This window comes from Xenopus laevis, chromosome 8S (genome assembly GCF_017654675.1).
Source record: "Xenopus laevis strain J_2021 chromosome 8S, Xenopus_laevis_v10.1, whole genome shotgun sequence".
Lineage (NCBI taxonomy): Eukaryota > Metazoa > Chordata > Amphibia > Anura > Pipidae > Xenopus > Xenopus laevis.
Genome location: NC_054386.1, coordinates 8,410,621 through 8,434,580, shown reverse-complemented (window position 1 = coordinate 8,434,580; position 23,960 = coordinate 8,410,621). Strand labels below are relative to the sequence as shown.

Sequence of the window (23,960 nt, the reverse complement as noted above, 5' to 3'; positions counted from 1 at the left end):
AAGCAGCATTTAATTATGTTGCAAAATAACTATGGTTTGCTGTACTATTACAATTTTTCTGTCCTAACTATTAAAATGTGATGGATTCTCACTCTTATGTCTATCCATGTATTCATATTTATGTGTGTGAATATGTGAAAATAAATATAACTTCATTATTTCTCCATTAGTAGGATATAATATTAGGGATGATATGATACTTCCATTGCACGATTAATAATAACAAAATTATCTCTTTCAGAATCAAGCTTCTTGCTGGGGAACGCACAGATTGTGGACTGGCCTGTAGTTTATAGCAATGACGGTTTTTGCAAGCTTTCTGGATATCACAGAGCTGACATCATGCAGAAGAGCAGTACTTGCAGGTATGTCTTGGCCTTTTTACCTACATTTGATGTAAAATATTTATCCAGTGGCTTTTTATTTTAAACACAAAACCCTATATGTAATATAAGGCCGAACAATAAGGATGCACCGAATCCAGGATTCAGTTCGGGATTCGGCCAGGATTCGGCCGTTTTCAGCAGGATTCGGATTCGGCCGAACCAAATCCGAATCCTAATTTGCATATGTAAATTAGGGACGGGCAGGGAAATCCTGTGACTTTTCGTCACAAAAGTAGATTTTTTCTCCACTTTTTTCTTCCCTGCCCCTAATTTTACATATGCAAATTACGTTTCGGTTCTGTATTTGGCCGAATCTTTCATCAAGGATTCGGCCCAATCCCAAATAGTGGATTCGGTGCATCCCTACTGAACAATCATCCTTTGCTCTGAATCATGGAAATCTCTAATACTTGGCCCTAGGCATGATGAAAATGTAATTCATACTTGCAAAAATGTTGCTACATTATTGGATTTCAGTCACTATAATCCTATTGCAAGTTTGTGGTACAGGAAAGGGACCTGGAATCCAGAATGCTAGAGTTCTCCTTTAAAGGAGAAGAAAAGGTTAAAACTATGTAAGCTTTATCAAAAAGGTCTATATAAATACACCAGTAAAACCTCAAAGTAATGCTGCTCTGAGTCCTCTGTCAAAAGAAACACAGCATTTCTTTCCTTCTATTGTGTACTCATGGGCTTCTGTATCAGACTTCCTGTTTTCAGCTTAAACCTCCAGGTCTAGGGCTTGAGCATGCTCAGTTTGCTCATCTCCCCCTCCCTCCTCCCCTCACAGCAGTAATCTGAGCCCAGAGCTATGAGTGAGCAGGGAGAGACTCTGGCAGGAAGTGATGTCACACCAAGCTAATATGGCGGCAGCTATCCTAAGCAAACAGAGAACTTCTAGAGCTGTTTACTCAGGGATGGTAAAGCATTCTGCAGAATAAATATAGTGTTGAAGCTTGCACTTTTGTGGCTAATCTATTGGCAATAAACTGCCTTGGTAGCTTTCCTTCTCCTTTAAATCTGCTAATTGAACAACTGCGTAGGTTAAATGAAATTGGAAGACTCCCAGGTAAAGGAAAACATTCTGTTTATTCGGTGATGATGATAATGATGAATATGTCTTGTCTAAGTCACTTAGATCACTTAATATTTCCTGTGCCATGTACATTTCTCTGTTGCCAGTGCTCCAGCCTTCAGACTGCCACGGGTTAGAAAGATTACAGTTATCTGCAACATCTGTAGCACATGGGAATTCCAGTATTCTGTTTTTAATCCCTTCATTAATCTTAACAGCCTCTGGTTTAAGCTTTTTTCCCCCACCAACCACTTATCATGTGTTACTGTACAACCTCATGTTTAGTCGTATTCTATTTTATTTTTTAATTAAATTTATTCTTTTAATCAATTTGGTAATGAACACCTTACAAAACTGAACTGAGTTTATAAAAGCTTAGAAATAAATAGAATGTCCCCATGTATTAGAAGGGTCGGGCTCCTCTTTTGAAATCGTTTTCAAACCAGCTCATAGGCTCCTTATGAAATGAACTAGATGGTGTTTAAATAAGCCGGTTCTGATCATCAGTGCTGCAGATTTATTCACTGGTGCCTCTCTGTAGAAATCCAGAAAACTTTCAAGCTCAGGATGTTTCTTTCACTGGCTACTAGAACTCTGTATCACAAGCATAAAAATATTTATTATTATTATACTTATTATAGGATGGAAAAAGTCTGAATCCGAATATCCGGCATCTCAGACCTGTCCAGGTTTAATATCAGTCAATGGGAGAGGTCCCTATCCTTTTTGGAAGTTTCTGGGGTCTGAGCTGGAATTAGCCCGAAAATCCGATTTTCGGGAAACAACCCCAAAAAAGAGTGATTCTGTGAAAACTAGAAAAAACACACAATTCGGGTTTTCGCTCGATTTTATCGCGTTTGTCTACGATTCGATTAAATAATGCTTTTTTTTTATAATAACTAAGGTCACAAAGTGGATTCTAGTTTGGTCAGACTTTTTAAAATACAATATGAGAAAACTCGGATTTTGATAACCCCCTTAATGTGCATATTTGTCTTTTTTGCCTTTGTTATGAAATTAGGGTTGCCACCTTTGCCGGTCCAAAAGACACGAGACCTGATCTGTTTTAAAAACTCTGTAAATGAATGGACTGAAAGCAAAGCATTAAAAACAGAGTAAACAAATACAGAATACAAAAGAGAGTCTGCAGATGTTGATAAGGGATGGGGAAAACGCACTCTGTTTTTAATTAGTAAAATGTTAGGTACTTGTGACACTTAGGGGAATACTAGTTCCAACAACAAAAGAAGCAAGGAAACCTAATAATGAGCACAAAGAATTCCCTTTGGCAGACAGATCTGTGATAAAGCATTATAAAAGATGCTAGGTTTGTAGTATAGAAAAAATGTAGCGGCTAAACAGCCAAAACTGTTACAGGCTCCAGAATAAAAAGATAAAAGGGGGAATGCAATAAAAGTCGGTAATGGAAAAAATATTCGCAATGTGAAAAGTTATGCCTCTGTGCGAACATATTTGCCTTTGTGCAAATTTAATATAGCTTTTGCGAACCCGGAAACGGTTTAGCGACCACATCCGACAGTGGAAGAAGGTTTGTGAATTTTATTGTTAGTGCAGTGAATGTAATAAAACTTCTTATTGAAAAAGTTGTCATGTTTGCTCCTAAAAATGATGACACCTTCAAGCACTTCTTAAAAGTGAGTAATGCGCAATTAAAATTCGCAATGCGCAATTAAAATTTGCAATGTAATAATGGTTTAAAGTCTAAAGTAAAGTCTAAAATACAATAAGTCTAGAATGTTGTATTTTGTACACTAAACATAAACTTACTGCACCAGAAGCCTAATAAAACCAATGATTTATGCTTTCAAAGTTGGCCACAGGGGGTCACCATCTTGTAAGTTTGTTAAAGATATTTGCAAGACCAAGACTGTGCACATGCTCAGTGTGGTCTGGGCTGCTTAGGGATCGTCATAAATTATCAAAACAGCACAAGTCAAATAATATCTGCCAGAAGCCGATACAGCAAGACTGATTAATAATCAGAATATACAGACTGCACTGGGTCCTGTGTTGTCATGTAATCTAATGTGGATTTTATAGTTTTTCTATTGTTTAATACAAACTTTCTCAAACTCTGCAGAACAACTGGTTGCAGCAAAATAATCCTCAAAATAGAATCCCAGTTTATCTGTTTAAATCTGGCTCTGTGATCTTTGTCCCTGCAGCTGGAGTTGGAAACAGTAAGGGGGATGTAAAGGCAAAAATAAAATCCAATACAAATCTCTACACAGTCGCCGACTGCTCTACAGGGAAACAAACAAAGCTGCTTGAGTTCTGCATGGCTGGGAAGTAAGGCGGGGGCTCCCCCTGCTGTTCATAAGTATGATTGTTTCCCTGCAGAGCAGTTAGGGACCGTCTGACAATTCCTATCCACAGCAGTAAACAAAGAGAGAATTTCACTGCATACAGTCAGATTTCTTATAAAAACGGTACACATTTTTTAATTAAAGTATATTGGAGCTAGGTGTCTTTTTCCTTAAAGAAAGTAAAAATTGGATTTTATTTTTTTGCCTTTACATTCCCTTTAAGGAAGAGTATTACATTGCGAAATTAGACTTTTTATTCTTTTTTGTGCTAATTGTATTGCTCTTTGTAACTTTTAATACATTCCCCAAAGATTGCCATTGTTTTATTCTGCCCCCACCCTAAGATATTTCAGTCTTAGTAGGGTTTGCTCAAAATAAAAATGCGCCTTTTCTAAAAATATATATTCCCAGCAGTTTGACTCAAACTTGCCAACCCACGCAACAGCTTCAGGCATAATGTCAACTGTCAACAGCAGCGCATTGACTCTAAACTCATCTGAAAACTGAACGTTTGTCGGAACTACATCTTCCTATTGTACAAGAAAAGTAAAAAAAAAAATGTAATGTTCTAAAAATAGTTGGAGCATTCAGCAAAATGCCATGCAAACACGAAACCTCTGCATAAAATCACATGATTTATTATGTTATCCCCTAGCAAAAATGTTTCCAACACACCACTGAATGGGTTAATATCTGTGAACATGGCTTTACTTAGAAGCGAGTGGAAACCAGTTAGAGATTCTGTGCGTTAGTGCGAGATCAGTGTGGATATGGTTCATTTAACGGCCCCTGCAGCCACTTTGACAAGGAGGTTAAAATAGCTTAACATGGTGCCAGAATGTAAACTTTAGATATGTTGCTGGACAGGAGCAATTTGTATAGTTTTTAATATACCTTTTGCATTAGAAGGCTTAGCCTTTGCAAATGTTGCTGTTTTTAGGGCAGAGACACACGCTCAGATTTGGGGAGATTAGTCGCCCAGCAACAAATCTCCTCTTCATCGGGGAGACTAATCTCCCTGAACTGCCTCCCGCCCAGTGTCGGACTGGCCCCCCGGGATACCAGGAAAACTCCCAGGGGCCCAGGTATTAGTGAGCCCTCTTGCTTCTAACCATTCAGCCCATTTCATGGTTATTACCTATTTCTTTATGAGGAAAAATGCTTAATAATGGAAGAATATAGGACGTAGATAGAAGAAGAATATAGTAAGTAGATATAAAAGACTAGGAGAATAAAGAGGTTAAGGAGAAGAGGAATAATAGTTTGGAAAGTGGGCCCATAGTCTTCTTTAGTACAGGTATGGAAATTCATTTAAACATTAAATAAACCCAATAGGCTGGTTTTGCTTCCAATAAGAATTAATTATATCTTAGTTGGGATCAAGTACAAGCTACTGTTTTATTATTACAGAGAAAAAGGAAATCATTTTTAAAAATTTGGATTATTTGAGTCTATGGGAAAATTCAGAGCTTTCTGGATATCGGGTTTCCGGATAAGGGATCCTATACCTGTAGTTGTTTTCTGGTGGGCCCCTGGCATCCCAGTCCAACACTGCTCCCTCCCGCCAGCTAGACTGTAAATCGCCGACGGGATGGCAATCAGTAAGCTGAATTTTTTGAAGTCGCCCGAAGTTGCCCCACGAAAAAACTTCAGCCACTTCAGAAAACTAAGCGCTCCGAGTGCCATCCCACCAGTGATTTAGATTCTAGCCAGCGGGAGGCAGTTCTGGGAGATTAGTCGCCCGAAGAAGAGCCGATTTTATCCCCTAAAGGGATTTTCTTCTACAACAATTATTTACTGGGCACATTCCAGTCCTGTTGTTCCTAACGCACATTTTTTTATTTCACATTCATGGCTGGTGATGATCCCATGTGCTGTGTTCTGAAGAATGTTGAATTGTTTTAAGAGTGTAGTATAAAAACAGGCAGTATTTATATGACATGTTTTTTAAAGTAAGCATCTGGTCGATCTTTACCACTTTTAAATACTCCAAGCTACTGTTTTATTGTTACAGAGAAAAAAATTAAAAAATTTGGATTATTTGGATAAAATGGAGTCTATAGGAGACAGCCATTCTGTAATTCGGAGCTTTCTGGTTATCGGGTTTCCAGATAAGAGATCCTATACCTGTACCAGTTAGGAGTTCACACGACATATTTTAATAGCCATGCCCCATACAGTCAGCGTGTTGAATGGAGTAGCCGTCTAAGGTTTTGTTGAAAGGGCAATCTGTTTCTTTTCGTTCTTTTTTTACCCATACACTTATTCAGTTATAGAATGACATCAAATATATTTAAACTGTTTAACTGTTGCTGCTTGTGATGCTACATTAAACAAGAATTGACTTTTTAACTGCCCACTTAACAGTCTTAACTGCATATTGCTTTTTTTGTTAAATTGCTATCAAACAAGTGAAAACGAGACGGCGGGACATCCCTTAATAGATAATCATTTCTAAATTAGAAAACCTGGGCTTTTAAAGCCTATCACCTATCTTAATTTCTAATTACTCTCGCTTATGCCCTCAATTTTTCTGCTTGAACGATTGGATAAAATAATAATGAAACAATTCACTGACTGTAAACAGCATCCTCTGTTTTCTCATATTGTGTATTGTGCATCTGAGGCCTGCAGCATGGGTGTTGGAGATGCCCCGGACAGCTGGTTTTATGGGAAGGAGACCATTGCTGTTTTGTATTAGTTCAAATATGAAACAATGTGACTCTGTAGGATACTCATTACTAAGTAATATTTTGTCTGACCATGTCCACATATGCTGTAAAAAGGTAAAACATTTGTAAAATGAAATTCAATAACGTCAGGCCTGATTGTTATAGTAGATATTGTCGGGGGCGCTCTGCGAATGAGTCAAACTGAGCAACTCGCCTCAGGCGGCAGCGACCCACTCTGGGTACCAGGGGTGGCAAAAATTCCGCTCCTGGTACTTTAAGAGCCGAATTTCCGGTTTTCAAACTGGAAATTTGTCTCTTCTAGGGCAGAGAGTGCAATTATGCTCTCTGCGCTACCGTCTTTGCCCTCTCCGCCGCTCTCGTGGACCCCCCAACCCCCTCTGGCGCAAAAAGGTTGGCGCAAAATGGTGAGCACACTGGGGAGGGGGGCGGCAGCAATACCAAGCTGCCTCAGGCGGTGATGGGGCCAGGATCGCCCCTGGATATTGTATATATGTATATAATACACAAAAGCCATGAATATCCTGTAAATTATATCCTTATAAACGGTGAGTTCTGATGTCATCAGTTATAAACGGTGAGTTCTGATGTCATTTCTGTCACATGACTCACTGAAATTTGTGTATTATAATAAATAAAGTACCCCCAGTTGCAAAACATGAGGATATTAGAAGTTACCTCGGAGTTCCATGACCTGTATAAAAACACTCGGCCTTCGGCCTTGTGTTTTTATATGGTCATGAAACTCCTCTGTAACTTATAATATCCTTATATTTTACAAGAGGGGGTACTTTATTCACTATATAAACGGTGAGTTCTGATGTCATCAGTTATAAACAGTGAGTTCTGATGTAATTTCTGTTGCACGACTCAATGAAATTTGTGTATTATATAGTGAATAAAGTACCCCCAGTTGCAAAATATGAGGATATTAAAAGTTACCTCGGAGTTCAATGACCTGTATAAAAACACTCGGCCTTCGGCCGTGTGTTTTTATATGGCCATGAAACTCCTCGGAAACATCTAATATCCTTATATTTTACAAGAGGGGGTACTTTATTCACTATATAATACACAAAAGCCATGAATATCTTGTAAATTATATCCTAATAAACAGTGAGTTCTGATGTCATCAGTTATAAACGGTGGGTTCTGATGTCATTTCTGTCACATGACTCACTGAAACTTGTGTATTATAATAAATAAAGTACCCCCTGTTGCAAAATATGAGGATTTTAGAAGTTACCTCGGAGTTCCATGACCTGTATAAAAGCACTCAGCCTTCGGCCTCTTGTTTTTATATGGTCATGAAACTCCTCGGTAACTTATAATATCCAAGAGGGGGTACTTAATTCACTATATAATGTAATATATATTGTTTATATAGGGTATTGCCTGATTCATATGTATAATCACAGCTAGGGGAAATTTGTTCCACTAAGGGGTATTTGAATAAAAGGTACAGTTCTCTTTGAAATTAACTTTTAGTAAGATGGAGGCCATATTACAGTATGTTGATGAGTGAAAATTTTCACCATGTTTTGCTGCAAAAAAAAAATACTCATCGGTTCCAATGTGTTGTGCGCTGAAAAAGTTGTTTCAAAAAAAAAAAAAAAAAAGCTGCAGCTCTTAGGAAGAAGTTTGCATTATTGATGAGCAACATTTTTTGCCATGATTTATTTACATGAATAAAATATTTCTATAGAGACCTACATTGTTCGGGGGTATAGTTTTTAAGGCCCTGACATAGTGTTAGCAATGGGTAGATACTTGACAAGTGAGTGTAAGATTAATGTGTAACAACATCTGTTTAGAATGAAGGTTTGGCATCTGTGGAAGGAGATAGGAACTGGGAAGTGGCGAGTGAACCTTTTAAGTACAAGCTGTTAGGTTGTATTCCTGCAGAGTACAGGCAGGTGGAAATAGCATAATTGGGAAGTAGGGCAGGGCTAAGCCAACCGGGCAACACCCTAGACAACACAGCCTGCCACCTCGCTACCATGACCCCCCGCCCCTGTGCACGAGTGCAGGGGAGCGGGGTAGGGCGAGCTACAGAGGTGAAGGAGCGAAGAGTGACAGAGGGGAGAAGAGAAAAGCAACAGCCTCAGATGGAGCACGAAAATCTAGACTAGGGGTAGGTAGAAGAACCTTTAACAGGTACCTGCCCAGCGCCTCCCCTCTCCTATCGTTGCGCTCTAGGCAGGTGCCTCCTCTTCTTCCCCTTCTTCCGGCCCTGTTGGGAAGTGAGACCCCATTATAAGGAGTCTTCGGGGATTAGATCCTGAGAAAATAATAGTACGATATACTGAATTCCCTTTGAAAATTCTGTGTTGAAATGTTAAGCTTGTATAAAAACCATAAATTCAATCAGTAGATACAAGTCTTACATTTCTTGTATTGAGCGGTTTGACCTCAAGCAAGAGCTGTTGTTATTTAGTGATATATTAAATAACAATGTGCAGAAACTCCACCCTAAACCAGGTCTGTTAGTAATGTACACAAGCAATTTAGAAAAATCGCACACCCTCAAAGAAATCAGCCCGGTGCACAATATTAGAGGATCAGCAACCTAACAATTGAGGATCAGCAACCTCACAATTGGTAATGGAAGAAGGATATCGGCACACGACGATACAGTGATGCAACGTTTCGGGGACACTCCCCTTTGTCAAGCATGCTTGACAAAGGGGAGTGTCCCCCGAAACGTTGCATCACCGCATAATAAACGAGCAAGTTGTTCCCTGCAACGCTAGTTGCCTCGTGTGCCTATATCCTTCTTCCATTACTGTTAGTAATGTAGCCACTGTAATTTTGCATAGCTTAGTGGTTAGATCGGCTGAATGTGAGTAGTGATGGGTGAATTTGTCCCACAACGGTGAAAAATGTGTGAAACAGCCGCATTAAAGTCAATGGGCGTCTGAATAATTTTGATAAGCAACAGTTTTTATAGGCGAGACTATTCTGACATGCGGGCAAATTTTTTTTTTTGACGCAGAAAATTTTCACTGGCTGCAGTTTTGTGAATTTGCGCCTGCCAAATTTATTTGTCCATAAATAAATGTGAGAGTTAATTACTTTCACTTAATGTATTGGTGTTGAATTGCTGCACAGAACCCTTGTACTTGGCTGGTATGGGGGTGCACTCATTGCTGCCCTGCAGAACTAAGGTTTAACAGGTTGTTTGATCCTACATGGGGTGTCCCACGAGATTATCTGGTATCTTCCCCCATTCTAAAAAGACACTGGTACTTTAAAGGCATACTGTCATCAGAAAACATGTTTTTTTCAAAACACATCAGTTGATAGTGCTACTCCAGCAGACTTCTGCACTGAAATCCATTTCTCAAAAGAGTAAACAGATTTTTTTATATTTAATTTTGAAATCTGACATGGGGCTAGACATTTTGTCAATTTCCCAGCTGCCCCTGGTCATGTGACTTGTGCCTGCACTTTAGGAGAGAAATGCTTTCTGGCAGGCTGCTGTTTTTCCTTCTCAATGTAACTGAATGTGTCTCAGTGGGACATGGGTTTTTACTATTGAGTGTTGTTCTTAGATCTACCAGGCAGCTGTTATCTTGTGTTAGGGAGCTGTTATCTGGTTACCTTCCCATTGTTCTTTTGTTTGGCTGCTGGGGGGGGGAAGGGAGGGGGTGATATCACTCCAACTTGCAGTACAGCAGTAAAGAGTGATTGAAGTTTATCAGAGTACAAGTCATATGACTTGGGGCAGCTGGGAAATTGACAATATGTCTAGCCCCATGCCAGATTTCAAAATTGAATATAAAAAAATCTGTTTGCTCTTTTGAGAAATGGATTTCAGTGAAGAATTCTGCTGGAGCAGCACTATTAACTGATTCATTTTGAACATTTTTTTTTTTCCCATGACAGTATCCCTTTAATGATCTTCGGAAAACATCCCTAATGTGTATGTGCTTGTGAGAGATTAGTTTATAAACTCCACTGGGGCAGGGGTTGATGTGAATGATTAAATAATCTCAGTGAAGTGCTGCAAAATATGTCTCTGATTTATAATTAAATGATAATAATAATAATACTCGCTGCACAGACCAAGTGTTGTAGTTTCTGTATAGCACAGCAGTCTTCTATGCACGTTTATGTGGTTAAAACCGAACCAGAGTGTATACAAGGAATGCCCTGAGGTGAATGTAATCTAATTACGAGTACATGATATATGAGGAGATACACATATTCTGACATTTGTATAAAGACAGAATTTGACAGCAGATAAGAACTGCTGAGCCTAAATAGCTTTCCCCTTTACTATTGGATTTGACCAGTTAGGTACTAGAACACTGGAGAAATCTCCCACTCCTTCTGCATACCCTGCCCGAGTTCTTCCATATTGTCTCATTGTGAGACAAAATAAGAGAATTGCAATAATGAAACTGTTCCAGAATAACCATACAGCTGTGTGTATACCTATAAACTCCCTTTATCATGTTACCATTTCATACCTCCAAATTGTCCCGTTTTTAGAGGGACAGTCCCGCTTTTGACAGCTTAACCTGCAGTTCCTCGTTTGTACTGAAAAGTCCCTCTTTTCTCAGCACTGAACAGCCAGAAAAAGAAACAGTTTCTAACTTAATTGGCTTTTGGCAGAGAGCCCAAAACAGCGACAGCTGCAGATAAGATACTTTTGAAACAATTTCGAGATAAGCAAATAAGTAATTGTAACAATATAAGATAACAGGTCCCTTGGGAGAAGTTAGACTCACAGCTTAAAGGGCCATTCACCCCTTATTAGCAAAACCGTAATAACTGAAAAAAAACATAGAAATATGTTCAAAGTTTCATAACCTGCCAAATTTTGTAAAATGAACGTGGTAATTAGGGGGCCACAAAAATGGGCTTGGTTAAAAAATATTTTGCCGCACGCAGCAACTTTTTTGTCACTCTTTTTATTTCCAAAATGTTGGGAGTTATGCATATATTGCAGGTGTTAGTGTATCTATTTTAAAGCTTAGGTTAGCCTTTCACATCATGGTGATGATCATTCTAATTTAATTCATCTGACCAGAGAACTTTCCTCCTAAAGGTTAGCTCTTTGTCCTCATGATAATTTGCAACCCTCAGTCTGGCATATTTTGCCTGGCTATAAGTAGGGGCTTCTTCCTTGTATAACAGCCTTCCAGGCCATGGGAATGAAGGACTCTCTTAAAGGAGAACCAAACCCTTGCTAAGAAAAAACCCGACTCTCCTGCCCTACATAGATCCCCCCTCCCTGTTCCCCCCCCCCAGCCCAGGTGGTACCTTTGGTAAATGCCTCTATTCTTCTCTTCGGTAATCTTCTGCGCGTCAGCCTATGCACAGTTGGGGCATGCTTCTGTTACGCGACACCTGCGAATGCGCCTAAAGTCACGGAAATTGCTGAAGCGCCAGAACAGCCGAAGATTACCGAATAGAAGAAGATGGCGTCCGTGAACTCCGATGCCCTGAATCTGCACCGAGGGGTAAGTAAAGATTTAGGGGCATTTTCCAAAGGTACCACCTAGGCTGGGGGGAGCAGAGAGGGGGGGTCTATGTAGGGTAGGGGTTTTAATTAGCATGGGGTTGGTTCTCCTTTAATGGTGGATGTTGAAACTTTGATCCCTAATGCCCAGGGTCGTAACTATAGAGGAAGCAGACCCTACGACTGCAGTGGGCCCAGGAGGTATAGGGGGCCCTAATTAATGAGCAATTTAACATATATTGGTAAAAAAGTGCAAACTATGGATATGTAGGGTGGCATAAAATTTTTTTGATGTAGGGCCCAGTAACATCGATTCTAGTTACTCCACTGCCTCATCTCCTTCACCAATGCCTTTGTTGTTATATTGGGTTTTGGCTGAACCTTTTTAAGCAAAGTTCATTATTCCTGGCCGTTTAAGCCTTCTTCCTTAATGATGTGTATAATGGCCTTCCCATAATTCAGCTTTCTGGATAATGGATTTCCATACCTGCGTAACATAAAGCTTGCTCTTTGTAAGCACTGTATAATGTTTGCCTTGAAGCCAAAGTTCTAAAAATGTTTTCATTCGATTAAACTTTTTTGTTTTGTTTTGGAAGATACCTTTATGCAAATATGTTTTAATGACCTGCTATTTATTTTAATTTCTAGCTTCATGTACGGAGAATTGACAGACAAGAAAACCATTGAAAAGGTCAGGCAGACGTTTGAGACCTACGAGTCAAATTGTTTTGAAATCCTTCTTTACAAGAAAAGCAGTATGTATACTTGAACTTTGGGAATTTCAGATAAATACAATTAAATAAGTGGACCTGTCACCTTAAATGAAGTGTATGAAGTTTGTTTCCTTACCAAAGTCATTCACAAGTGCCAAATTAAATATTGCTAGCATTAAAGGGATACGGTCATGGGAAGAACATTTTTTTCAAAATGAATCAGTTAATAGTGCTGCTCCAGCAGAATTCTGCACTGAAATCCATTTCTCAAAAGAGCTAACAGATTTTTTTATATTCAATTTTGAAATGTAACATGGGGCTAGACATATTGGCAATTTCCCAGCTGCCCCAAGTCATGTGACTTGTGCTCTGATAAACTTCAATCACTCTTTACTGCTCTACTGCAAGTTAGAGTGATATCACCCCCCTCCCTTTTTCCCCCAGCAGCCAAACAAAAGAACAATGGGAAGGTAACCAGATAACAGCTCCCTAACACAAGATAACAGCTGCCTGGTAGATCTAAGAACAACACTCAATAGTAAAAACCCATGTCCCACTGAGACACATTCAGATACATTGAGAAGGAAAAACAGCAGCCTGCCAGAAAGAATTTCTCTCCTAAAGTGCAGGCACAAGTCACATGACTTGGGGCAGCTGGGAAATTGACAAAATGTCTAGCCCCATGTCATATTTTAAAACTGAATATAAAAAAATCTGTTTGCTCTTTTGAGAAATGGATTTCAGTGCAGAATTCTGCTGGAGCAGCACTATTAACTGATTCATTTTGAAAAAATTTTTTTTTCCCATGACAGTATCCCTTTAAGGTGTGTAGAGAGAAGGCTTGTCTGTACCTTGTTGTTTTGCATGGTGCTCCCGACCTGTCATCATCAGATATGTTGATGCGCGAGACTGGGAATTCGGGCTTTCACAGTAAAATAACTAAGCATTTCGTTGAACATGTGAAACGTCAACTTAGTATATATAAAAGCAATGTAACGTTTTACTAATTGAACGGTGGGTTTGCAGCTGCAGTAGCTATCAGCAAATTGCACCACAGCATATCTAAATAGTAGGCCCTGGGATTGTGTAGTGCCATAGCTGTATTAACACTTAAAGATAATTTTTGAGTCAATGAGGAAACACATGCACCCAAATATTTTAGTTCAATAAATTATATGTAGTCCTTCATATTAATACAGGTTTGGTGCATCTGTCATTCTGATACTGCTTTATTGTCTAAAGGAGGACTACAAATGTTTAAAGGAGAAGGAAAGGTTAAAACTAAGTAAGCCTTATCAGAAAGGTACACCTAAATACACCAGTCCTCTGCTCTGAGTCCTCTGTCAAAAGAAACACCACATTTCTTTCCTTCTATTGTGTACTCATGGGCTTCTGTATCAGACTTCCTGCCTTCAGCTTAAATCTCCTAGCCCCGGGCGTGAGCATGCTCAGTTTGCTCCTCTTCCCCCCACTTCCCTTCTCTGTTGTAATTTGAGCCCAGAGTTATGAGTGAGCAGGGAGAGACTCAGGCAGGAAGTGATGTCACACCAAGCTAATATGACAGCGGCTATTCTAAACAAACAGAGAGAGCTGTTTACTCAGGTATGGTAAAACATACTACAGAGTAAATATAGCTTGCACTATTGTAGCTAATCTATTGGCAATAAAATGCCTCTGTAGCTTTCCTTCTCCTTTAACAGTAAATCATTATAAGAAACCTCACGTTATTAAAATACACTCCGTATAATAATCCTAAGGGAGGGTATGTGACCTCTGACAGCAGCAAGATGGTGTTGTGTTTAGCTCAACTATGATGTAGTGAACAAATCTTCACTTGTTTTCACAAAACCCTGAAGGGAGATTTAATGGTCAGGACATTTCGAAACAACTCTTGTATTGATCTATTCTATGGTTTCACTCTCAAAATTGAGTCTGCAGGGCCCTAAGGACCTCTGGAACTAAACACTAAATAAGAAAGGTTATTAGACTGCTGGTAGGGTGTTCAGTGGGCCTTTAAATTATTCCTGCTAATTGATTTTCTCTGTGTGCGCTAATGCTTTTTGAAGTTGATGGTAATTTCATTTATTCCCTGTGTACATTGTTAATTCAATAATAGGAGCAAATTATCTAAAGCCAAGAATTCTAAAACATATTGGTGCATGTGATTAAAGACATACACATAAAAACCTTCAGGATATGATATTTAACTACAAGTCTCAGGCGAAGGCTGGGGAGATTATTAGTTATTTCTTTATTTTAATTAATTTGTTATATAGGCACCAAGGGCCGTCTCCTTAAAGTGATATTACATTTTTTTTTTCAAAATATTAATTTCCTATAGTTTCCTATAGGTCATGTTGATCTTTTTCGCCGATAGTTATGTTTTTGTAAGTAATTGTTAATTGAATTTCCTAAACCTGACTATATATCCATTCTCTGTTCCCTCTTCTTTGATTTGTAAGCAAGCATGGCTAGTCTAAATAGATAAATTGCCTTTTTGAATTTTTGTTTTCATAGGAACTCCAGTTTGGTTCTATTTGCAGATTGCTCCCATAAGGAATGAACATGAAAAGGTTGTGTTATTTCTGTGTACTTTTAAAGACATTACTTTATTCAAACAACCGATTGAAGATGATTCGACTAGAGGTAATTTTTAAAAATATCTAATTGTTGGTATGCGTAGTATATACATCATGAATGGAATTAACATGTAGGTATGAATAATCATAAGTTCAGCTCTTTATATTTCATGAAGTTATTTCTTCATAACAAGCAGAAAATGGAACATATGGGGGCAGATGTATCAAGGGTCGAATTTCGAGGGGTTAAATCCCTCGAAATTCGACTGGGGAATAGATTCGAATAGGGAATTCGGGCGAATTTACTCGCTGGTGAATAGTCGAATGGGCGAATATTCGCCCGGCGAATAGTCGAGCGATCGAATATTCAATCGAAGGATTTTCATTCGATCGAATGATCGATCGAATCCCTTTTTATTCGATCAAAAACATAGAAAAAAAGCCCATAGGCTTTTAAAGCAATTCGGTAGGTTTAATCTGGTGAAGTAGGCAGTCAAATGATTTTTAAAAGAGACAGTACTTCCACTATCTAATGGGCGAATAGTCGCACACGTTTTTTCGCTCAATCTATTCGAATCATTCTACTCAGGCGAATTTACGCCAATTCGATAGTCGAGGAGCACAAAAAACTCCTCGAAATTTGAGTTTTTTTCCCTCTATTCATTCACCCGAGCTTAGTGAATGTGCCCCTAAAACTCTAACTGTGTTCTAATAAGGCTAACTGAGATCTAAAAGGGATATATATATATATATATATATATATATATATTGTGTTGATCACAGTTTCTGCCCACCTTCAGAGGGGCTGCAATCCCCAACATTTTTTAGCTGGTTATTGTTGAACTTCATGACCGGAGAAGTTGAGGTGAAAAGATAGGGGTATATGTATCAAAGAGTGAAGTTAGGGGTCACCACAGTCTTTTAGAGGGAAATTCCGCCACTCGACATTCATTTCTAGGGGATTTTGAAAGGCGTATTTATCAAAGGATGAACTTTCACTTTCACCCATTGATAAATACTCTTTTAAGAATCCCATAGAAATGATTGGAGAGTGCGGAATTTCCCTCTAGAGGACTGTGGTGACCCCTAACTTCACTCTTTGATAAATATACCCCATAGAGTTTGTTTGACACACGCTCTGTGCAGTATAAACTCACGAAGAGCCAGAGCCCCAAACAAAGAAATCACAGAGTTTTTATAAACTTGAAACCTATGACATAAGAACTTACGGCAGTATAAGGTTGTTACCATTGCGAGAGTATAGATATATCTCTTCACAGCACAGATCAGAAAAACAAAGAACTGCTCAAACAATGGGATGGTTCTTCCTCAAGGTTAAGGTCATATGACCAAGCTAGCTTGAGAACAGCTTGAGAACAGAATTCATCCAAGTCTTATTCTTATTCACTCTCTCGTCATATCATGTCTAGACTACTGTAAATCTCCAAACAGCACCAACTTTCAAATTCTGCTCAGGTTCCTATGATGGACCCCATGCTTCTCTAAACAAAGGTTGATCTCAAAAAGATCATATGTGACAATTAATAATCTGTACAGATGTACCAGCCTTAAGTTGTGAGAACAAACATAGTAGGTTGATTCTTAACTCAATATCTTTTTTCATTAAAAAAATATTATTTTAAAAAGGGACAAAATAATGAAGATTACATTCAGGCCATTGAAAAGGGAAATAAAAAATGAAGGCAAGTGTGCCATTTTGATTATTTGTTTCTCTAAAAGTAAGCCATTCAAGCAACTTGACATAGTTATATTGATGGCAAACAAAATTTGTGACAAGTAGAAATGTTTTTTTTCCATGTCAAGTCCCTTAGATGCTACCATGCTACCCAAACATTTTTAGTACTTGATTGCCAGTGTTTTCTCTAAGTTGGGCACTGTGTTTGTTCATATAAGCATGATGCCCATGTACACAGCACATTTTGGAGCATATGGGGAAATTGTTAATACACACACGTAATTCACACAAAACATACATATTTTGCAAGGAATTGGAGGAACTATTTTTGGCTGCGCCTGATAGACCATAGAAATTCACAAAGATCTTAGTGTAGAAGACCAGCTAGCAAGAATATAGGCAGGTTGTTTTTGGGATGATTATGGTGACATTATGGCAAAATAAAAGATTTTTTAAGTACGGTAAAATAACAGAAGTTTGTACTGAATATAACTAAATAAGAGTTCTGTCCTACACATAAAATAAATTCATAGAATATACTAGTGGATGTCACATTGCCGGTTAGAAGACGCTTGACTTAGATATTGGAATTTTTAGAAAGCAGAGAAGATTCATTATGATGTCCTCTAGCTTTTTTGCTCTGTTTGATGAAACTGACATTATTGTAATTTCTTACATTAGTTCTGCCTAAAGTGCTAAGCAGAGAATGCAGTTTTGCTGACTTTAAAGTACAATGGATTGTCAGTTTTGCGCTGAGTCTGCAGTGTGCCTCTGTCTCATAGATCAAGTGATGGAAGATCTGATGAGGCACATGGCTTGTATCCATGGACTACATTATGGAAGTAGGCTGGTGTGTCTCTACAGCCTCTACATATTATATTTGCTTGAGATCTACACTGATGGGGTATTTTTTGCTGAATCTGCGTTTCATTTTCATTAAGGAAAAAGACACCTACACAAATTTTCAGTGACTTCAATTAAAAATGCAGTTATATATCGCAAGTGTTTCTGAAGCAATGCTTCTTGAAACTCTTCTAATTCTCGCTGATAGCCCTTTCTTTTCTTTCAAAGTAAATGGGAATTGATAGGCCCCAGTATATATGAATTAGAACTAAGGCTATACAGTAGGCAGTTAATCAAAGAAAAAAATGATCTGGTTCAGAACCACAGTTGATTTGGGGCGGCCCTTTGAAATCAATAAACTTTGACATTTGAAGGTGGCAGATCCAAAGAGAGAGACTTTTTTTTCCTATTTAAAGGTTAATGGTTAATCTAATTTACTGCAGAGGACTAATAAAGCTTTTTAGGGTAAACCCCCCAAAAAGGCAAATCTTATAGTAATTTGCATTAGTTTACTTATAGCAGGTATTGGGTATGGATCCAGGATTCAGCCAGGATTTGACTTTTTAACCAGGATTCGGCCAAAAAGTGCCTGGCCGTAGAGTCCTGTACCCCGCAACCTGCACCCGCTTCCTGCTTGGATCCGCTACTCGACCCGACCCACAAGTACCTTATCTGCAGCCCAGACCTGCAATCCGCTGACCATCAAGAATCAGGAAGTGATGTCATTGTAACTGGAAGTGACATCATTGGAAGTAGGTGTGATCAGAAAAAAAGAAGTAAAATAGGAAATGCTGTCATTGTAAACCGGAATTGACATCATCGGAAGTAGACATGATCAGAAAGAAAGTAAAAATCGCTATTGAGAAGACCCGCAGTCCGACCCGCAAACCTGCAGAACCGCCGCAACCCGCAGGGTATCGCAGATTTTTGCGGGTACCCCACTCGCTGCAGGACTCTACCTGGCCGTACCAAAACCAAATCCTTAAAATCACATGACTTTTTGTCAGTCAAGAATATTTTTTAAGTAAAATGTTTTAAATGCACACTGCATGCGCAGTTCTCTTTTTCCCTTCCTGGCCCTAACTTGCATATGGAAATTAGGGTTCAGATTCGGTTCGGTATTTGGCCAAATCTTTCAGGATGGATTCAAGATTCAGTCAAATCCCAAAATAGTGGATTTGGTGCATCCCTAGTATTAAGATTTTTGCAAACAATATCACCGCTCTAGTTTCACAGGACCAAAATAATGTCATGCCAGCCAAGCCCATAAGCAGCTATTTAATGCATTTGTATATTTGTTTATCAACCATTCTAGTTAATTGAGGGTGAAGGGTGGCAAGGCATTCAGGACAATGAAATGGCTTAATTATAAAGTAAACTAGCTTTTACTTATAGAAACTATAAGAATTTATAGTTTACATCCCCTTACAGGTAGCCACCACCAGCTCTCCTCCTCCGAGCGCATGTAAATTAAATTTGTAGAAATGTCTGGTTTTCTTTGCTAAATTTATTAGCTTCTGCAGATTAAATTTATATTTAAATGGTTGCATTTATAATGCCCAAGGGACCCAGTCATGATTTTTTTTATCATGCTCCCCCTCTCCTCATTGTGCCTGACATAAAAATGAATTAGCTATGTTATGATCACCAATGAAAATCCCATATCATGCATTTAGGAGAGAATCTACAATAAAAATGTCATCCCTCTCTGTCTAGTCCCATTTTGCAAACACATTTTATTTTTAGCCTCCCTGCTGTGTGTGTGAGATTCAAATTGCAGGATTGCTCACACACAAGTAGATACAACATACCGTATATACCTGAGTATAAGCCGAGTTTTTCAGCATCCAAAATGTGCTGAAAAAGTCTACCTCGGCTTATACTCGGGTCAGCGGTACCCGACCCGAGTAGCTGAGATTGCAGTCACTTTTAATCATTTCTATACCAACAGTTCACTTGGGGAGAGACTGCAATATCCCACAATGCCCTCTGTTGGTTATATGAAAGAATAACAGTGCGCCCTCTGTTGGTTATATGAAAGAATAACAGTGACTGCAATATCACACAGCGCCATCTGTTAGTTATATGGAAGAATAACAGTGACTGCAATATCACACAGCGCCCTCTGTTGGTTATACGAAAGATTAACAGTGATGGCAATATCAAACAGCACCCTCTGCACATGGTAGTGGGACAGTGGGACAATGCACACAGTAATCCGTTTGGCAATTCTCTGTCACCATCAACTTTGCAAAGAAGTCCGGTTGATCGCTGGGGGGGTCGCTTTGGCAGAATGTGCGCTGCTGGGAGACAGGGCTGTAGTTGTGTCTAGGCTTATACTAAAGTCAATAAGTTTTCCCAGTTTTCGTAGGTAAAATTAGGTACCTCGGCTTATACTCGGGTCGGCTTATACTCGAGTATATATGGTAAGTACAAGTGAAGCACAATTTATTTTTGCATTGTACTCTGAGAATGCATGTTGAAAGGACAGAGATTTAGGACTTCTGCTGCTTGTAATATTCCCCTATGCCATTTTAATGGAACCATTACTACACTGATTACCATTACTAGCTGATGCAGCCCACTCTGCAGATGTAATTACTAGTACACCAATAAACCACAAGAAGAAAAAAGTAGTAACCCCACACTGCCTGTTAACTTTATGGGGCCCATTTACTTAGCTCGAGTGAAGGAATAGAGGAAAATAGAGGGAAAAAAAATTTTGAATGTTTTTTTTTGGCTACTTCGACCATCGAATAGGCTACTTCAACCTTCGACTTCAACTTCGAATCAAATGATTAGAAGTATAAATCATTCGACCATTCGATAGTCGAAGTACTGTCTCTTTAAAAAAAACTTCGACCCCCTTGTTCGCCACCTAAAACCTACCGAGGCCAATGTTAGCCTATGGGGAAGGTCCCCATTGGCTTCCTAACAATTTTCTGATCAATCCTTCGATCGATGGATTAAAATCCTTCGAATCATTCGATTTGAAGGATTTAATCGTTCGATCGCAGGAATAGCGCTAAATCCTTCGACTTCGATATTCGAAGTCAAAGGATTTAACTTCGACAGTCGGATATCGAGGGTTAATTAACCCTCGATATTCGACCCTAAGTAAATTTGCCCCTATTTGTCTCAATTGCTATAATAAATAAATAATAAATTAAGTGGAATGATATAAAGTGCTTAGTGCTCAATATAAGTGCAAGAATTAAATGCGCAATTAATTACTAACACACAATTTTATCCATCTTTTGGTTGTTTCAATTAATACATAAATTCATCCAAACAACTTAGTACTTATATTCCAATTAATAACCAAAATTTGTCAATTCATTAATTAAAGTGCCAGTGCGCGCAACATTAGAATATAAATTCATCCACAAGATAATCAAATTATTAAATATAAATCAAATAATGTTTTTTTTCTTTTAAAAAAAATATATATAAATTATTAAATAGCTAGCATTTCATGAGTTAAAAGTTTGAACGTGAAAATAGAGTAGAGGTGGAGCTGTCCCAAAATTTTGGTCTAAGCTGGCAAAGGCAAGTCTGGCGCAAGAGGTAACGTTCGGTAAAATCCGCATTTTAGTGAATTTGTGGAGTAACGTCCGTTAGAGTGCGAAGCAATGGTAGCGTCTATCACCTTCGATAGCGAAGTGACGCCTGTGCCCGTTAGGGAATCAGTGTAGTTACGAAATGACGTCACGCTGGCGATTTTTCGCTAGCGTTAGTCACTTCGCCCTTTAGGGAATCTGCCCCATAAACTCCATTTTATCCAAATAATAATAATAATGATTTCCTTTTTCTCATAGTAATAAAACAGTGCCTTGCATTTGATCCAAACTAAGATATACTGTAATTAATCCTTATTGGAAGCAAAACCAGCCTATTTGGTTTATTTACTGCTTACATGATTTTTTAGTAGATTTGAAGATCCAAATTATGGAAAGATCCATTCTCCAGAAAACCCCAGGTCCCAAGCATTCTGGGTAACAGCTCCTATACCTGTACTGTAAAATGCCTTTACAAATCATGTAAATGTTACTCATTTTATGCTTATGTGCCCAAAATATGCTTGTGAATGAAAAAAAAAAAAAGAAAAACAAAACAGGACTTCTTTTTTACACAGCTACCCTTGGACCACCTCCGCTAAATAATCCTCAAAGTAAGTTTCCGTAGCTACTAGTGTTGGCAGAATATGATATTTTCTACACTATTTAAAGGGTGTGCGGTGCTTCAATTCAAGACTAGAAATATTGCTTGGCATGGCATATTTGAAGTAAATGGTGTTATCTCCAATACTACCTATGATTCTGTGAAACCAGCAATAATTGAAAGTCAGCGGAACTCTGAATTGAGAAATGTTGAAAGGTCACAGAAAGGATAATGAATGAGATAGGGCACAGGGTGTATTATTCTCTTAACATGAAGAGGGCTTGGAAAGCTGATGAAATTTGATGAGACTGGAGGATAACTGACCCTTTTATAGATAACCCATTTGCTTCAAATTGACACTGTCTTTTCTATTGTGTGGTGCATAAAATAGTTTGGATACGTCAATGTAAATGTGTTTTGTGCTTTATTCTCCTATCCTAGAGTAGCACATAATAGACTTGGGATTTCTAATGGGCTTTTTCGGAGGTATGGCTAAAGTTGAGTAAAACTCGCTTCCCTCCCTATGAAATTGAACTGTACCCCAAATCACATTAGTTTATCAGTGTTACACACCCATATGACAAATCCCAATGCAAATCCCCTACTTATTCTTATAAATATATTAAACGTTAAATAATCCAAGGGGCAAATTTAAAGGTTAAAGGGGTTGTTCACCTTCCAAACACTTTTTTTCAGTTCAGTTGTTTTCAGATTTTTTTCAATTACTTTCCATTTATTTTTTATCTACCGGTAAGTTGAATGTCCCTGTCTCTGCCTCTGGTGTTTCAGGTGCAGATTCTGAACTGTTACAATTTTGCTACATTTAGTTGATCCATTTCTCAGCAGCGTCTCTGGAGTATTAGCAACTATTGTATCAATTCTAACAGCTGCCTTTAATGAAGCTCAGGGATTCTGCTCAGCAGTGACAAAGATAAGAAATGTATCAACTAAATGTATCAATTTAGAACAGTTTACAGGGTCGATGACCCCCCCTCCCAGAGCCGCTATAGAAGGTGAAAAAAGACACTTTACACTTCAATATTAGAAAAACGGTGACACATAGAAAATAGAACGTAATTGGAAAAAGTCTTATTTCTGGTGATCTATCGGAAAACAACTAGTTGTTGGAAGGTGAACCACCAATTTAAGATACAGCTTATATATCTGTATGCAACTTTAGCCATTCTTACATTAACTTGTGCATTTGTTCATTATGGGGGTTATTGATCAAGCTCCGAATTTATCTCCGTATTTCTAAGATAAAAATCCGAGCAACTCCGAATTCGGACCTTTGCCCAAAAAGTCAGAAGTTTTCAGACTTTTCCGGAAAAAAACACAATTTTTTCCACATTTTCTGACTTTTTGCCCCAAAATCCCCATAATCATTGGATATCGGTACTGACAGCAGTGCAGACACTGGGACCTTCCCCATTGACTAATACAGGACCCCGAGAGCTTTGAGATTCCTGGTTTTCCGATGGTTTTCATACCATCGAAAAATCTTAATTTTTTGGATTTCGGGTATTCGGGGCTTAATAAATGACCCCCTATATGTTCGGATATTGTTTATACATATGTTACATATTTCAATGTCCTGATTTTATAAGCCCAGTTATATCTACTTTACAAAGTCCAATGATGTTTTCACACTGATTTAACATAGTTCTGTAATAATTTGCCTTGTTTTAAATCTCATATAATAACAATCTAACCATTTCTCATGCTGTTTTGTGCAGTAACCTTGTGTTTGCATTCACATTTGTATTGAATGTGTGCTTAGCTATGTCATTTTTATGTGTGTTCTTACATTTGTTTTTAAATCTGTATTTCCATACTTGGCATTTTTAGGTTTATTTAAAACAGGGACACTATGCACTTACCTTCAGGGATATTATAATATAAGAATTCTTTATTTTACTTTTTTATTTCTGTTTTAAAATGGGTGCCTTTTAATCCGATTTTACTAAAACAAGCAGCATTAGATTGATGTGATATTGGTAGGGCATGAGCAATACCTTTT

General features: G+C 38.3%; 1 protein-coding gene across 2 annotated transcripts in view; it reads left to right on the top strand.

Annotated features, from left to right (window-relative positions):
* kcnh5.S (potassium voltage-gated channel subfamily H member 5 S homeolog) overlaps nucleotides 1–23,960 on the top strand; it is a 154,299-nt gene that overhangs the window by 25,554 nt on the left and 104,785 nt on the right. Inside the window, exons 2-5 of one of the 2 annotated variants that reach the window (XM_018232286.2) lie at nucleotides 242–365; nucleotides 12,597–12,703; nucleotides 15,179–15,307; nucleotides 21,915–21,950. In XM_018232286.2, coding sequence (XP_018087775.1) covers nucleotides 242–365; nucleotides 12,597–12,703; nucleotides 15,179–15,307; nucleotides 21,915–21,950 — 396 coding nt within the window. The remainder of the gene's footprint in view (nucleotides 1–241; nucleotides 366–12,596; nucleotides 12,704–15,178; nucleotides 15,308–21,914; nucleotides 21,951–23,960) is intronic. The other variant, XM_018232289.2, reaches the window with a different exon arrangement.